At 37.7% G+C, this 18,888-nt stretch overlaps 1 protein-coding gene across 2 annotated transcripts in view; it reads left to right on the forward strand.

Moving 5' to 3' along the window:
- The first annotated feature begins 3,593 nt into the window (after positions 1-3,593).
- The window catches only part of LOC149794539 (uncharacterized), a 38,756-nt gene continuing 23,461 nt past the window's right edge, over positions 3,594-18,888 (forward strand). For both annotated transcript variants that reach the window (XM_089968798.1, XM_089968800.1), the window contains exons 1-3: positions 3,594-3,729; positions 4,687-4,815; positions 5,463-5,539. In XM_089968798.1, the coding sequence (XP_089824924.1) occupies positions 3,687-3,729; positions 4,687-4,815; positions 5,463-5,539 (249 nt within the window). In that variant the 5' untranslated portion in view covers positions 3,594-3,686. The remainder of the gene's footprint in view (positions 3,730-4,686; positions 4,816-5,462; positions 5,540-18,888) is intronic.

Below are 18,888 nucleotides of genomic sequence, written 5' to 3' on the forward strand. Positions count from 1 at the left end.
AGTTTTGGCGTGGTTTCTAATGTTTTCAGAATTTCTCTTTCAATTAGCATAAGGAGACAATAATATCCACTCTTGAGCTATCTAATCTCAATCTGACATAGTGGGACTCTAAAAGAACTCGATCGGCTCGTTGTTATAGTCTCAGAAATGTGACGGATGCTAATGTCTTCTCTGTAATATTGAGGAATGTAGTCGCTGCAGTCACCTTTATTGGTGCGCAATGTGATTATGCTCGAGTAAAAAATGTCCTATGGAATTGTTCCTTTTTTTGCAGCAGAAAAGAAAGAGTTTGTGGAGTGGTGGTAGCAGGCTTGAGGGCTTTGGCTGCAATTCCACCCTTTAAAGGTGCCACAAGAAATATATGGCTCGCTAGCGATCTGTATCTGTTTTCGCAGCTTAGAGCTTCTCTATTAAGGGTAGATCATGCATTGCGTTACGCGCCAGCTGGGAGGTGTCAATTTTGCGGGAGTGGAGCTTAGTACAGTGTTCTATCTGCTTTCTCCTGTTGGTGATCACCGATCCATACAGTACCTTCAATAGGTCAACTGAAGTGATAGTGGAATTATATATATTGTAAAATATTCTCTGTTAAGATAACACTTGAAATAAGATAAATAAATGAAAGCTAGCGAAGTTCAAATTGAATTATTAATTTTACAAATTTTTCGTTAGTCCTTGCCAAAGTTGTTGTTCCAGAACTAGACTGAGGCTATGAGGAACAGGTAAGTCAATCCCGGTATTAAACATAGATTTAATGTAGATAAATGCATATTGGTATGGTATCGTTTAAACATAGATTTAATGTAGATAAATACATATTGGTATGGTGTCATAAGGACATGATTAGCAAATGTACACTAATCCCTGTCAACCTGATGGATATATCCAATTTCTTTTATTCGAGGGTAAAATTGCAAAGTATTACGTAATAATGTGGATCTTTTTATACAGATTCCTAGTATTCAGCGATCTATCGTATCCCTTCCATATTATGTGTACATATATTTTATAATCCAATCGTTCTATGTTTTTAAATCTTTTCAACTTTGTATGTCATTTTGTTTAGTAGATAGTGAAAACTCTTGTACTATAAAACTTACCCACGCCTTTTAATTTTCAAGTGAATAAACTACTGCATTACCTAAGATTATTTTGTCGCACATTATACATTTATTCTGTCCTTGTGGGTAGTTGTTTGTACTCAAAGAAGTTAATTCAAACTTTAAATCCCTTTGTTCCTCTTCAGTTTCTTCAGATGTTATCATGATTATTGATCTGTGATAAATGCTATTATATCAGTCAACTATTTTATGCAAAACATTAATCATTTTTTAGTTTTATTTTCGGACAAATCTTTATTGTTGTTGCAAGCGTTTATTATTTTTCAGAATAACTTGAAAAGTTGTCCAGATTTATATTTTCAAGCAATTATTCAAACATTTTATCATTAACCTCTCAGAGGTCTCTTTTTGGCTTTACGTTCTTCAAATATTTCTTCTAGAGAACAATACACATTAACTCCGACGTCTGTTTTAGTTTCCAAGCCCAATAAAACACAAAAACAAGCCCAATAAAACACAAAATCAATATTAGAAAAAGCATTTATTCCTGTTCAAACGTAAATATATTCTTCATTTAATTTTCTATATTGTTTCATTTGAACAGTATACCCTTTGTGGCTTGTCGGGTTGTTATGCCGCCACTGTGGTAGGTGTGTTATGGTTGGGGTGGGGTGCTCCCAATGTTATATCTAAATTATTATAGAAGTCCCACCCAGGCTCGATTTGGGTTGGAAATTAAATTAGTGAAATATAGATGTAAAGTTCCGAGCCCTCAGTCAGCAATGCCGACGGTTAAATGAATGAATATACAAAAAAGTGAAATTCAACGAATAACAATTTAATAATAATTTAATAGTCAAGTGTCTCAAATTTCCTAAGTACTCTCCTTCAGCTTGACCCTGTGATAGCCTATCGCATCATTTGATTAGTAGTGTCAGATAGCTTTCCACCTGTCCTTGTATTCTTATCATCTGTGTATTCTTCTCTCCTATTCATCCAATTCCTTCACCTCTTCCTCCATACTTTCTCCAAATTCCTTCTCCTCCTCGACATCTCTATACTTCTCTCCTTCTCCACTTTCTCATCTCGACTCCTGTTCCTCCTCTTTTTCCACTCTCTCCACCCACTAGACTTTTCGATTCCAACTGCTCTGCTAGTCTCATTTCCGTCTCCCCTCTCAGAGACTCTGGACTTCACTGAACCAGAAGTGCTGTCGCCATAAGCTTCCATTACGAAGCTTTGTTTTCCCTTAGAATCTCCTCTCTAAGTTGTACAGCCAAATTACGAGTGGATTCCTCAGCAATCTTCCTAGGAGAGACTAAATTGTCGCTTGCTAGTTAGAAGTTATAATTCGGATCGAGATTGTTATCATACCCTCTCAATTCCGATTGGGTGTCGTTTTGACCCGATCCAATCAAATGTAGCGGACAATCTCCTTCTCGCTATTTGTCTGCGTGGAGACGGATTTAGAAAACGCCCCGGTCCCTGGCGGTGCCTCTGATCTTAGGACTAAGCTTTTATACATAGGTGGGAAGTCGCTCTATCTAACGCCTGTGCCGATCCAAGATGCCGGGTCTTTTCTATGGTCAGGTAACCTTGCGTATGAGATTAACTCTAGCGTACGGCAATTAGACATCAAACCATGGCTTGTAATAATACCTTAGTTCATACACGACTTACTAACTGGGGCTGAGCAAACGTGACACTCGTGTTACTGAATGGCAGGGTAGATTACCCTGACTTGTTTGTGAAATGATTAACAGAGATATATGTTAGATATCCTTTCAGTTCATTGTATTCCATTTACTTTCTGTCAGGTTGTATCTGTTGCCACAAGTTAGTTATAGTTATCGATAGCCACAAGAACTATTAAATCATAATACATATGACTCAAAAATTCTTTTTTATAAGTTCCATTCATATCATAATTATAAAATGTGTACTTGCTTTATGTGACGATACTTGTTTGGTACAAACAGTGTAGATTATACTTTGATAACGTTAACATCACTGTGGTAGTTTAAATTTTGTATTTTTGTTTCTCTCGTCGTAAAAAAATATTAATAAGACCTAATCTACCAACCGATGCATTCATTCAGTTGTATGATTTAATAATTGAATTGTCACATCCTTGGGGGAGTTCACGATTTGAATCAACAGGACCATCATTATGCCGATTGGACCGATTTGGCCCAATCGGACAGGACAATCCTTAGGCACACAGAGGCACCACGCGTTAGACATTTTTACAAATATATCTACAGATAGAAATTAATTGTACAGCGATGGATGAATATTTTAAGTTAAATATCATATAAAATTTGTTTATAAGTGTATTTCCAATCCTTTGCTCAAAGGGGGCCGTGGGCGCATATCCAGGGGGCCCTGTCTAAATGATCAAATTAGGTACAAGCGTTTGCTAAGGCCGCTACTGGGAACAAATACCCACATTCACCCCAAATCACTCGCACACACTTCAGTGCTATCTGCAAATCCTCTTGCTTATGAATCAATAGATAAGACGACCTAATTCTAGACTGGATCAAGAGGTCAGTCATGTCACAACCGTCATGCTTATATTGATAAGACCGCTGAACGCGACTTGGAATTGCGGTATTTGAAATAATGAAACTTCTTGGATTTCTGCTCTGTACAGGGATATACATTGGTAGGGTAATGATTTATTAATAACATTTAGTCTGTCTATTTCAAGTTGGCTCTAACTTCTCACATTTGACTGGGATTAACTCAGAAATAATATATTCCTATTATTTTAACAAGAATACTTGTTTTCTCTCGCACATACGTGCACATTCTTCTCTATAAGTACGGCTTGGTACGTGTCGTTGTCACAGAATCAAGTCGTATACGGAGTATAGTGATATTCATTTACTGCGCTTTCATGAATATATGTATGTAAATATATGTATGTAAATATATGTATGTAAATATATGCACTGGGATCCTATAATGCACAATTTGGGAACCAGGGACTTATTTTTGCGATGCACTGAATGTTTTCAAGACCCTCTTTCTGATGAATCATTTTGGCCGAAATGCTGATATTCTCATTCGTTAGGAAGACACATGTTTATAACCACCACCCACCACCCCAGATATCACGAAGTTATGAAAATTTACAAAGAGAGAAGACAACCTACTTAAGATATGAAATATTCAATATGGTTACTTCCTTTCTGGACTTAAACATACACTCTCCTTTCTCTTTCTGTACGGCAATAATGTTGACATCTTTGGCTATGTCAATACACTGAATTCCAGGCCACTGAGGCAATGCCATCCCGAGTGGGTTGAGTTTTCCGTGTTCCTGTCGTTTCTGAAAATATGTCTTTGTAAATGAATCTTCCAATGGTATTTCGCATTGGCTCTGACTATTCCCTGAAGATGATCGTTCATTTGCTGAAAGAACTGCTGCCTTGTTTGATGTATGTATGTATGTATGTATGTACGTATGTATGTATGTATGTATTTATGTATGTATGTGCGGAATTAAAACTTATTTAATGCAAAATCTTGAAGAAAAAGTTTACGAAATAATCACTTTTGAGACAGGCATTTGCAAATGAAAAATCATTCCTTATGTTCTTTAATTAATCTTCCACAGGTTTAGCAAGGTCGGAGTGCCAGGATGCAAGCCCCGATGCATGTGCGTTGATGAAACAGAGCAAACCCAATTTGTGTGAAGATCCAATCATCTCCATTTCAGTTTGTCCCAAATATTGCAACAAATGTCGTGAGTACCTACCTACCTAACTACCTACCTAACTACCTACCTATATATATATATATATATATATAGAGAGAGAGAGAGAGAGAGAGAGAGAGAGACAGACAGACAGACAGAGAGACAGACAGACAGACAGAGGGATATAGATACTTATATAGATATGTTTAATGCCAAATGTGTCATGATACTGTAACACATATTTGTTTATGTGACTGCCTGTGTACGTCCCTCCAAATTCACAAACTCACGTGTAATGTCCAATCTGAAGTTTATATTGGACCTGCATGATAACGTTCGTATTAATATCCGTCTACTGCAATGCATTTCTGTGTCGGATTTTGTCTCTCTGTCTGTCTGTATTGTTATTTGTTCTGCATACAGATGAATTTATGGGAATTAAACCCATTTCATTAATCTTTCTTCTTTCCAGCCGTTTTTTCCAACGGGTTCTATCAATAATGACTTCACAATTACCCAAACGCATAACTTTTAAGGTCTATTTTAATGTATGCCTATAATAATAATAATAATAATAATAATAATAATAATAATAATAAAAATGAACGGCATCACCATCATAGCTTTCGACATAATTTTCATATTATTAGCATTATTTTTTATTATTATTTTTATTATTGTTATTATTATTGCAGCCCTCTCTTGTTACAGTTGTCATGAGGTAGACCATCCGACTGACTGCCACAATGTAACTACGTGTCAAGCGAATGAGGTACGCTTCCTAAAGTCAATGCAGGCTTGTTGCTCAACACACGTAGCAATGAACTTGATTGTTTTCTGGCAGCATTATTTGGCTCACACTTTACTGTGTTATGATTGGTTAATACCCACTAATCTCTCTTTGTCAAAATAAGTATATCAAGCTTGTGTAATTACATAAATGTAATGTAAGATTCCACTGTCTCGCATCTTGTCACGTCATATGCGAGATGACGTCAGAAACGGATAACTGATCAATGAATGTGTATTTTGTTGAGTGTATTAATCACAAAGAACTTGTAAGCGAATGTTTGTTTGCATGAACTTCGATTTGCCCATCCATCGGTTTGTTGGATCGTCTGAGCTTTCAATTATGTTACTGCCTGCGTTATAAATCGGCTTTAATTCAGACATTATCAGTGGCAAATTCGAAAATTTTATATTCATTTTCTTTCTTTTATTTTTTATTTTTGACGGGTGCACTTGTAACACTCCCATTCATTGGTCAACACTGGTAATACAAGCAATGATTCGTCAACACAGCAACACTTGCATTGATTATTTCGCACTTGCAGCACTAGCATTGATTGGTCAGTACTGTAAAACTAGCACTGAGTGGTCAACGATGGTAACATTGGCACTGATTGTTCAAAACGTCGATGAACTAACACTGATATAGCTACTCACTAAGAGCATTTGTTCAACACTGCTAGTACTAAAATAGCTCCAAAGACCTTTGTTATACCAGGAGTTCTAAACAACATTGATTGTTCAACATCTTTACCACCTACATGTAGTATTCAACCCTACAACACGATAAATGATTACTCAACATTGTAACAATGTTTGTTCAACACCTTCAACACCTACATGTAGGATTCAACCCTACAACACGATAAATGATTACTCAACATTGTAACAATGTTTGTTCAACACCTTCAACACCTACATGTAGGATTCAACCCTACAACACGATAAATGATTACTCAACATTGTAACAATGGTTGTTCAACATTTTTACACCTACGTGTATTATTCAACCCTATAACACGAAAAATTGTAACAATGATTGTACAACACGTATTACGCGCACGTTAACTATTCAACACTGCAACGCTAACAATAAGTAGCAGCAGAGAGGGCGAACAACCTCTAATTGGTTCACCTGTATCTTCGCAAATTAAGCCTTCCTGGGGGGTCGCAAAACTCGTTAAAAAAATGCGATATTCAGCGTAAAACAACTTCGTCGATGACAAATTGGTTTACCTGTTACGGCTGATGGTTTTTTTTCTTCGATGTAACTTAAGAAAATACGTGCGATTGTCGGTGACGCGTTGAGAGCGTCGCCGTCCCTGCTGCTATGAATTAAAAATTTTATAACAAATAATGGCCAATATTGGAGAAGCGTATACTACTAGATTAACTCGAGAGCGGCTAGAAGCAATTAAAAAATATATACCGCTAAGGGATTCTGTCAAAGAAAAACTTCGAGCAAGACAAGAAGCGCAAGTTGAGTTTACAGAAGGTGCAGAACAGTTATTTAAACCCATTACAAAAGATACAAGTAAAATTGTGACGGGTATCGTAGGGGATATCGAGGCTGACAAAGAGGGTCTTCTTCAATTATCAAAAAAACTGTGGAGGCTACGGCGGCATCACAAGATGTTATCAAAACCTTGCCAACCCAAATTGCTGAAGCTGTAGAAGCTGATAATCAAACACGCGCCGAAATCGATGATGTTAAAAATGTTGTCGATAAACTACCTAAACCAGAAATAAAAACAAGATATTTTACTCAGGATGCTTACGCGGAAATAAAAAAGGATCCTGTTGAGTTTGCGGCGACGAAATATATCTCAAGAGATAAGTTACTGAAGCCACAATTTCTTAATACTCCAGAACATGAGTGGAACGCAAAAGTATTTCGTGAGCTTAAAGATATTCCAAGAATCATCGGTGAACATAAACTCGAATTTGATAGTTTTGTTAGTCGGGTTAATGAATTAAAAAGGGCTAAAATATCAGCGTGGAAACCTCGGTCACGGAGACGACGACAAGCATCGCCCGACTCGAGTGAAAGATCCGGTGATGGGTTTTCAGGAAGTGGTTTTATTCCCTGTCCTAACAGTGTTCTTTCTGACGTAGAACGACTGGAAATTCTCATAGGAGGTAAACGAGCTGGGAATAATTCTCCGGAAATCATTAATGAAGCGGCTGGTATTTGTCAACGATTATTTCAAGGCGGTATCATTGAGGCTGATATTTACCGAGAATTTATTAACAAGCTCGTTGACGATTACAGCGATTAGATAAATAGTAATTAGATAAGATGATCATACATGATTCTTATCATATGCCCCAACGAGTTAGGATGGTAAATTCGCGATATCCTGTCTACAGTGCGTATTACGGAGATGGACTTGGAAATGTTATTCAAGGATTATTTACAAGAATAGCTTCAAAGGCGGGGCCAATTGCAAAACAGTTATCGGCAAAAGCTATTGATATTATTCGCGAAAAAGCTCCTGGCGCGATTAGTGATGTTGCTGGTAAGGCGTTTTGGTCAATCAAAGACAGAATAATGCAATTGTTACGACGGCGAAAAATGATTCGGCAGCAGCCAGTAAAATTGCAAAGCACAGAGGTTATGCCTGCGGATGTAAGTAAAGTAATAGATCAGGCTGCAAATCAAAAACTAGCAGCACTAATAAATCAACAGGTTGGTGTGCCTTTCTCCAAAGAAACAGAAAAAATATAACTTCGAGTTTAATAGCAGGAAGTGGTCTTCGTGTTAGACGATGATTTAAATCAACACAATTACAATAAGATGTTTCAACGTGTATCCAACGTAGCATTCGATATGGATAAACCAGTTAGAAAAGATGAATCCTTGCGCGATTATCAATATTATTCCTATGATGCAAAAACACCTAACGCGCAGGGGAGAATTGAATTTCATGATACGAGTAGATATTTTCTACCCAGTGAAGCTTATACTGAAGTCGTAGGTAAAATCGTAAAAGCGGATGATGCTGGATATGGAATAGGTGATCGTATTGGTTTTGTTAATAACGGTGTGATGGCGCTATTTAACAGAGCCACATACTCGTTTAGTGGAAAAGATATTGAATCGTGTTTGGAAAACGTCGACGTTGCCACTACGATACTTGGTCTTGCAAGATATTCCGATGACTACACAAGATCGGCTGGTCCAACAATGATGTTTGTAAAGGACATAACTAATCATCCAGAAAACAGAAATGTAACAATGAATGCGGCTGGGGATGCAGTTGCATCAATGAACGAAAATTTCAACTTGGGTTTAGCTGCACGTCGAATGATGTTAAACGACAATGAAGAGTTTTCATGTGCGATTCCACTATCTCATATTTTTGGATTTTGTGGAGATGTCCGAAAGGTTATATTCGGTGCTAAACATGCAGTAGTACTTGTCAGAAAAAACTCTGATAATGATGCAATATGGCGAGCTGATGGAGTTGATCCTGGTAAGGTAGTGTTAACAAGATTATCTCTGTGGATGCCAACAATGACTCCATCGGTCACTGAAGAACAACGGCTACTTTCTTTTATGAATCAGGGTGGAAAATCAATATTATCGTGGTGTGCAATGACAACAGATAGCACTTCTGTTAACGCTCCTGGGTTGTTCACGTGGCAAATAGGATCACAACAGGGGGTGTCAGCGCCACGACATATATTTATCTTGTTTCAGGCGAATTATAGAATAAATAACCAAGAAGAAAGTCCAGTGATATTTGGCCCATTTGGAGTTTCTGAGGTTTCGCTAAGAATAAACGGACATCAAGAACCCGCTGAAGATATAAATATGGATTTTGAACACAATGATGTTGTGCGTGCATATTATCGATTGATGTCTTATGATAGGCGTGATCAAAACGTTGACACTGGGTTGCAAATATCTCAGCGTGATTTTACAACGTTGTATCCGATCTATTACTTTTCGTTGGAACATTTAGATTTATTCAGAAAATCTGTCGTTGATATAACCGTTCGGGCTCGCTTAGCTCGAGTACCAGTAAGAGTAGTTGGTCCACCGGAAATTCCTGGAGGCGCTAGAGCAATTGCGGTTATACTTAGTGATAAAACAATGTTACTTGAAGGTGTTGGTGGACGAATGAGAGTTATTGATGCACCAGTAGAAAACATGTAGTTTTCAAAAGCATGTAGACAATTAGATCAATCGCGTTTATTATAAAATGTCATATAGTCACGTTAATGTGACTTTGACTTCTGGTCAGATAAAGAAATTACAATCAAAGAACGCAAGTGTGTGTGGGACAACAATAACACTAAAAAACGATCAAATCGCTAGCGGCGGCCCAAATAAGTTATCGCTGACTAAAACCCAACTAAAACATTTCAATAAAGCAAAACAATCAAAAACCGGAGTTCAACTTGATTTCGCTCCAAAAGCTATCAAGGATATGGTTAAAACCGGTGGTATATTTCCTCTTCTCGCAGCATTACCAGCGTTAATAGCTGCTGCTGCCCCAGCTGTTGCGAAAGCAGCTGCGTTAGGAGCTGTTGGAACAGCTGCTGGAATGGCATTAAAGAAAGCAGCTGGAAAAGGATACAAAAAATGACGGGGTCTAAGACTTCCAGGAACTCCGCCATCATGGTACCCAAAACGGTTTTAAAAACCGCTGGTGTTCTACCGATGTCAAATTTTGATTTGCTCGATGCTGCTAAACAATTAAATATAAAAAATTTCAAAGGCGTCTTTATGCGAGATCAATGACCACAACAACCGAATAATCCAGAAACCGGAATTATTAATCTCGATAACAGTGATGGTCCAGGAACCCACTGGGTTGCTTACGCGATCGATCCACGTGGAATTATCTATTTCGATTCGTATGGGTTAGCACCGCCAGTCGAATTCCTCAAATATGTGCAAAGTGCTCCAACTCCCATTCCGATCTGGTATTCAACGCTACCAACACAAACATTAACCGATCCACCAATATGTGGTTGTGAGGTATTAAATGTGCTTGACACGATATCAAAATCAACCAAACCACCTCACAAAGTTGTGCACGAGTATACCTCGGGTCGATTTAAACAATCCTTAAGAGAATAATGGTAGATATTTACGGAAGATCTCTCATCGAAGCAAAAATAAAAAAACGCGGCAAGGTAGATTTATCAAAATATGCGACCAAAGATGAAATCGACAATCTTCTAACGTTAACCGGGATAGACCCAGATGAGGTTGTTATTTTTCAAGACCGATACGGAAAACTAAAAACCAGCAATATCAAATGGAATGACATAATTCGTAGGGTTCCTGGAGCTACCCCGGATAACATCCCTGTGTTTACTGACAGCGGAAAAAACAGGGATTCAAGTGTATCGTTTACAACCATCAGAGACGAGATGAAAAAATTGTATCAAATCGCTTAAAAAATACCGGTGACACAGTGACAGGTGAACTCAGCATGAACGGAAACAAGATAACAGTGTTAAGAAATCCAACATCCCCGGAAGATGCCTCAAACAAACAATATGTTGACGCGCATTTCGCAACCCTAGAAGCGTTATTATCAAATCGTTTAAAAAATACCGGTGACACAATGACAGGTGAACTCAACATGAACGGGAACAAAATAGTAGCTGTAACAACTCAAAAATCTGACAACGACGTCGCAAACAAATTATACGTCGACACCGTAGACAGTAAATTATCCACGCTGCGGGCCGAGTATGACGTTCACGTGGGCGCTTTTGCAAGATTTCGCAGAAATCATCAAAAAACCGCAGAAGAATTCTTCGGCACTCCGCTCACCGTTGACATAAAACTTGCTGATATCAAAACCAACATTGACACGATCAAACAAAGACAGCAGGATATCGTAAGTGTAATTCCTGAGATCGTTAACAAAACCAGTTTGATTAAAATTCCACCTGGAGTTACCCGTGGCATTTTAAAAACTTAGTGTACACGGTATCATTTGATTTCGCAACATGGTCTAAACAAAAAAAATACTATCAAATACACCTCAACAGTTACTGGTGTGTACAGGTTTTCTGTGTTCAGTGCTGCAAAATTTGAGATATTTACGAAGTATCCCTGGCGACATTCCACCGATAATTTTTCCGTGGTTGTGACTGTAATATTAAAATTATTCGTTATAATATTAAACAAGGGAACCGAAGAGGAATTTATACTGGAAGCAGCTGATAAGAAATTAACCGCAACATCTTACTGGTGGTGTTTGCAATTCGTAGCTGAAACACCTGAATTGGTTACTGCGTAAGATAATAAATGACCCTCTTGACGAAGTCAACGACGACAGCATCAACGACAACATTAGATGCGCAACAATATAGATACGATGAAGTGCGCGAATGGCAATCAGAGTTAAAAACCCTCATCGACAAATACAATCTAAAAGTAAAAAAATATAAACGACGAGCAGTCATCGTTGATGCGTTATATACTCGGTATCCGCGTTAGTTGCATCTACCGGAGTAGTATTATCAGCGTTAACACCAGTAACAATCGTTTCCTCATCAACTGCCGCGGCTGGGGTTTTTAATATAATCGCGAAAAAAATATCCTCGTGCACTAGCACAAAATTGCACGATTACGTCATACAACTAAACATAGCCACAGCCGCATACTCAAAATTGTCGTCGTTGATATCATCAAGCATCGACGACACAACAATATCAGATTCCGAATTCGCGTTAATGGTTAAGATATACGAAGACTGCACCCGCCATTTAAAAGCAACAAAGATAAATAATAACAGAATTACTTCATCGAGCTCTGCTCGACATAGTCGAAAATACAACCCCCAAGAGAATTTCGATGATAACGGTAAGTTCGACTAACCCTGAATTTAGTATTAATTTTCCAACTGCAATTCCCTTGGAAGAAATCGCACTAGCACAATTACGAGTATACCACAGTTGGCCCAATATCAGATCAAAATCGTTTGGTGGATTACCAGCGAATAATTCGTTTGTGTTTGCACATAAAAATAAAGAAGATGGTACACCCGACTGGAATGTCATTGGGATACCAACGGGGTCTTATCAAATCGAAGAAATCAATGAGGAATTGCAACGGCGAATACAAAATATCACAGGAAAAGAATCCAAGATTAAAATAACCGTTCATGAACCAACCCTGTCTTCTGCGATCGAAAAAAGTACTCCAGACTAAGCCGTAGATATATATCAGAGTTCGATCAGAACAGTGTTAGGATGGCCTGAAATCCCACCCGAAGCACCACCGATACCACCAGAATCGAAAAAGTCTGACTATGTCACGGACACACAGTCATACCACGAAATTGAACCATTGTACAGAAATAAATTACTCAAAATAAAAAGTGAAATGTTGGGCAATGATTTTTCATCCGATAAGGGTGATATAGAGTGGTTTGTTTATGAACAAAATCCCTACAATGTGGAATTTGGTTTAATTATTAAACCAGATTATACCACTGAACATATTAAAATCATTAATCAAGAACATAAAACACAACTACAACGACTACGGCAGAATTTTCAAGAACATATTCTTGATTTATCGTTAAAAGTCTGTTATTAAACAAATAGAAATATTAAATCAAATTGCATATGATATGGAATTAATTAACCTGCGACTTATTCAAGGAGTGTTAGCTGCTAAAGATGGTTCTGCCAGAGTAGATTTTGCAAATAGGTATAAAATACGCGTAGATGATATTCCAACATTTAAATTTCCAGGGTATATTTCATCAAACGAACTAAGAAAATCATCTGTGTATGATCCAGTATCCAGACACAAAACCGTTTATTTGAACGGGGCGGGAGGTTCTGGTAAGACAACTCGAGTAATCGAATTATTTCGTGGAAAATCGAAGATTTTCGATTCAGATATAATCGTGCTAACACCAACACACAGACTTGCCAGGGAGATGAAACAACGATGAGTCAATTCTAGTACTTATCACAGCTTTTTCAAATACAGCGGTGGTGTGTGGACTTCAGATCGAATGGGAGAGAAATATATTCCAAAGGTTATTATCTGGGATGAAATATGTACGGTGCCGTTAGAAACATTAAAAACATTTCTCGATTGGTTATTAACAAAAAATACAGCTGTGATAATGTGCGGCGATTACGGTCAGCCACCTCCGTTTGTTGGACCATCTCCACACGATTGGTTAAAAGATTTTGTTGATTATTACGAAGTAGTGACTGATGATCATAGATCTCTCGATGCAGAATTAAAGGAATTTAAAACAATAATCAGACTGCAACCGAATAAAATTCAGTGTGAAATTATGCGTGAAATAATTTCAGAAACGTCCTTCAACGACTTTTGGAAAACGTGGAGACCAAATGAATTGATAGTGGCAAGTAGAAAGATAGTCAGAGATCCACTTCATCAACAGTTATTTCAATTACACAAGAAAAAATTTCCAACACTGCCAGTGCCATTGTGTTATAGACCAGCTGATACACGACTACAAAATATTGACGTTGATATACCAGGACAGTCAGTGGGGAAGCAAAATTTAGTATTAAATGATATTGTTGCAGTTGATGTCAATGTTGTTAAAGATGCACTGCGCACCGATAAATCCCCGTGGACGCTAGGATACGCAATGACGATACATTCATCTCAAGGACTGACTATTACTGATACAGTTGTTTGGATCGTTGATGATCGAATCGAGTGGTCAAACTTAGTTTACTTGGCTGTGTCCAGAGTCAGAAGAATATCTCAACTGCGAAGGATTGTCTTGGATGAGCCAATTGCTGATGAAATTAATAATGAAAACAGCAATGATATAATAAGAAAAAAATTAACTGGTTACAAACAGAGTGACAAAAAAAATAATCGCGATTTTGACCTCGATGTTGAATTTATCACGACACTGAAACAACAGCAGAATAATAACTGTGCAAGCTGTAATTGTGTAATGTTATGGCAGTATTCGGATAAACATTTAAGACAATTCACCGTAGATAGAAAAGATAATCGTCTTGGTCATACACGCGAAAATGTGATGCTGACCTGTCTTGAGTGTAATCGGCGTAGGGGTGCTAGTTAAGTGATCTAGGCGGTAATTGTGTATCCTCGGGAATTACTTGTAATTGTTCACGTGTGAATCCACGTTGAGGAGCAGTTGAATCCAGCCTGTAGATTGCTGGTCTACCAGTAGATCTAGTTATGTTAGATATCTTGTGTGTGGTAATACTCCAGATAGGATCAGTCGCTCTTTTTTAACCCTTTCCAAGCTCACCTGGTTCATATAAATATCTCACAGTAACATCACCCAGTATCGGCTGTGCTGAAAAATCACGTCGTACGGGTATATGTTGTTTGGTAATTGCGTTAATAGGTTTCATATTGGTTGTTCGAGTAATTTCATTATTTAATGCAGCTATCACGCCTGATAATCTTGCGACCCATTCGCGAGATCTTTTATCTTGAATGAATTCCTTCGCGTACTGATATCCAAAATAACCGCTCAGCAAGTGTTCGATTAAATCGCTCAACAATTGCCTGATCACGGTGAATTTCAGTATGTCCTCGTCTGATGGTAACTTTATGTTGTTTCATCAGTGATGATACTGCACCCTGAAATTCTTTGCCAGGATCAACCTGTAGCAGCTGTGGCCATCGTATACCACCCCGTTGATAAATTCGTTCAAAAGCATTGGCTACTTCAGTTGATGTCTTTGTTGACAGCGGTTCCGCATCTTTGTATCTACTTGCAACATCAACTACAGTTAACGCGTATTTATATGTTATTTGACGTCTTCGGATTTTAATGGTATCATGTGGCAGAAATAATATATCAGCCTGGTGAACTTCATTAGGAACACTAACATTGAAATGCGCAAAGTGAATTTGTTTAGGCGGTGGTTGGTAAATTTGCTATATTGCTTGTTTGGATAACCACATTTTAGCAGTATCGCGCGTAACTTTTGCTGCTTCAGCAAGTTTACTAATTGCTGCGCTACCCCTCCAATATCCTCTTGGGGAATAATAAATCGACTCCATTATAATTAATTACCAGTACCTAGCGCTAATTTACCTTTCATCGCGGATTTTATTAACCAGCTAGCTAATTTTTCCTTGAGAGATTTATCAGTGATGGAATTTAACGCGTGAATTAATTTCACATCCGCGAGATGCCTATCTTGCAGATTTTTACTTTTATAAGCTACATCATGAGCATGACACGCCTTATCAATAGCGTTTATCGGATACTCACCTGGTTTTGGTTGATCTTGGTCATCAAGTCTGATATCAAGTCGGGTTCCTGGACCGCAGTAACTATATCCTGGAAGATGTTTTTCTTCTGGGTATTTAGCCCACGGAGTCCGGGGTAGTTTTCCTAATTTTGCTGAGATCTCACCCCCGTGTTGCTTTTTTTCTTTTACTTGATTTTGACTTTGACTTTGACTTTGGTTTTGACTTTGGTTTTGGTTTTTCACCTGACTTGCCAGTGGAAATAAATTTAAATTTCTTTGTACCGCATCGCTCACACTTGCCCGTAACCGCTGATCTATTATTTTTTGTTGTAATGGTAGTTAGATCACTTGTCGATGCGCGCTCCCTGCATTTAACACAATATAAATCCATATTCTTTTTATATATTTTCTAATGAAAATCACTGACTTTTCTGCAACAAGGAAAATAGAACCAGTTAAGCATCACGCAGCGCTACCAAATTCTGTTCTTATGATTATTATTGGTCCATCTGGAAGTGGCAAGACGCAGTTGTTACTTAATTTAATAATGAAATGGATGAAATGGAACAAGTTGTATTTGGTAGCTCCATCTGTGGACGATCAGCGTTGTCATGATGTAATAAAAGATTATAATGAAAAAGCAAAATCGTTAAGCGGAGACGATGTTGTTGAATTTATAACCGATGTTAATGAAGCGCCAAGTATCGATGATATTGATGGAAAGTTAATAAACTTAGTTGTTTACGATGACGTAGTGTTGGATAAACAATCAAATGCTGCCAGGATATTTTCCAGAGGTAGACACAAAAACACAGATGTCATTTATGTAACCCAGCGGTATACACAGGTCCCTAAAGTGATCAGGGATAACTGTAACATTCTTACTGTCTTTAACGGAGTTGATACTCACACGTTACGAAATATTCATCAGACCTGGTGTAGTGGTGATATGGATATAAATAAGTTTAAAAATTTATTTAGTCGTGCTAAAATAAACCCACACGGATTTGTAACAATAAATCTACATGATCCTCGAACACGGTATCGAATCGGGTTAGATAAAATTTATAATTGAGCAGCAGGGAGAGCGACGCTCTCAACGCGTCACCGACACTATCGTGTATTTTCTTAAGTTGCATCGAAGAAAAGAAAACCATCAGCGATAACAGGTAAACCAATTTGTTATCGACGAAGTTGTTTTACGCTGAATATCGCATTTTTTTACGATTTTTGCGACCCCCCAGGAAGGCTTAATTTGCGAAAATACAGGTGAACCAATTAGAGGTTGTTCGCCCTCCCTGCTGCTTAAGTATTCAACGCAATAACACTAAAATTGATTACTCAGCGCTGTAATATTAACATTGCTTATTCAACACTGTAACGTGAACATTGATTTTTCAACACTGCAATACTTACATTGATTATTTAACAATGTAACATTAACATTGATCACTCAACATTGTAGCACTAACCAGTGGCTAACAAAGGTTGGTGTCACCCAGTGCGGTAACTCATGGTGTCACCCCCATGGACCTCCTTCCTGCACATAAATTCAAACATTTTATAGATAGTCATATGCGTTAACTCATGGTGCCACCCTCATGGACTTCCTTCCTGCACAAAAATTCAGAAATTTCATAGACAGTCATGTTGGTGTTACCGCCTCTGATGGTGTCACTCGGTGCGGTTCGCACCCCCTGCACCCCCTAGTGACGCCACTGACACTAACATTGATTACTGAACATGTGATATCAACATTGATTGGAACACACTGTAACATTCACATTCATAGTTCATCACTGTAACACTGATATTGACTGGGTTCGGAGATGTAACATTGACATTGACTGTTTAGTACTTGGAACACTAATATTTATTGTTCAGCACTTGCGAAACTAACATTGATAGTTTGACAACTTTAACACCAAAATGTGTCAACAGTTTAAGACCTTTATTACTTCCATTCAGTGTTCAACACTTGTAACACTATCATTGGTTGATCAGTACCTGTAACGCTGAAATTGATTACTTAACACTGTAAACTAACAGTATTAGATCAACAATTGTAACACTAATATTGATTTTTAAACACATTTAACATTCACCGTTCTACACATATAAAACCAACATGTATTCATGTATTTATAAACACTGTAACACAAACATTGATTGATCAACATTGTAACATTAACATTGATTCATCAACACTTGTAACACTACACTAGATTGACCAGCACGTGTAACACTAAATATTATCGTCCATCACATTTGACATTAACATTGATTGCTAAAGACTATAAAATTGATTGTTTAACACCTTGAACACTAACATGGATTTACCATTACTATAACAAAAGTATGCTTGATAAACACTATAATAAGAGCATAGATTGTTCAAGATATGTAACACTAATATTAATTACTCAGCACTGTATCATTTATTTTTCAACGCCTTGAACACTATCATTCACTGTTAGACGTATGAATACATACATTGATTATTTAATACCTTAAACAATAACACTGATTATTCAACACTTTTAGACCAAACACTAGCATTGATTACGCAACACTTGTATAGCTAATATTATTTGTTTATCATTGTAACACTAACATGAAATATTCAACACTGTAACACTAATATTAATTGCACGTTCGAACGCCGGCCGAGTCATATCAAAATCTTATAAAAATGGCACTTACAGCTGCCTCGCTAGGCGTTCAGCATTAATAGGTTAGTGTTAGGACTAGTCGGCCTGGTGAGAGAATAATGGGACTGAGTGGAGCAATGTCATGCATCATTAAAAACATTTTGTTAGATATATTAAAGAGCTTTAAATGGTACTGTTGGAGGTAGCTTGTCACAATATACGAGCTGGATGTACTCCAGATGCTTAGCACGATACTAGTCGTCCTGTGATACAATGTCTCCATTTAAGCTCTGAATATATTGCACACTATCTTGTCTGAGTAGACTTTTAGGACTCGGAGAGATCTACGCCTGGTGAAAGATTGTAGTCCCCCAGAGAACTCAAATTGATCTACGCCTGGTGTAAGATTGTAGGCCCAGAAAGGAGGCCTACAGAAAATCTTTGTAAGTTGATGACCGGCCATATC

This window comes from Sinohyriopsis cumingii, chromosome 8 (assembly GCF_028554795.1).
Source record: "Sinohyriopsis cumingii isolate HCF-2022 chromosome 8, ASM2855479v2, whole genome shotgun sequence".
In the NCBI taxonomy this organism is placed as follows: domain Eukaryota; kingdom Metazoa; phylum Mollusca; class Bivalvia; order Unionida; family Unionidae; genus Sinohyriopsis; species Sinohyriopsis cumingii.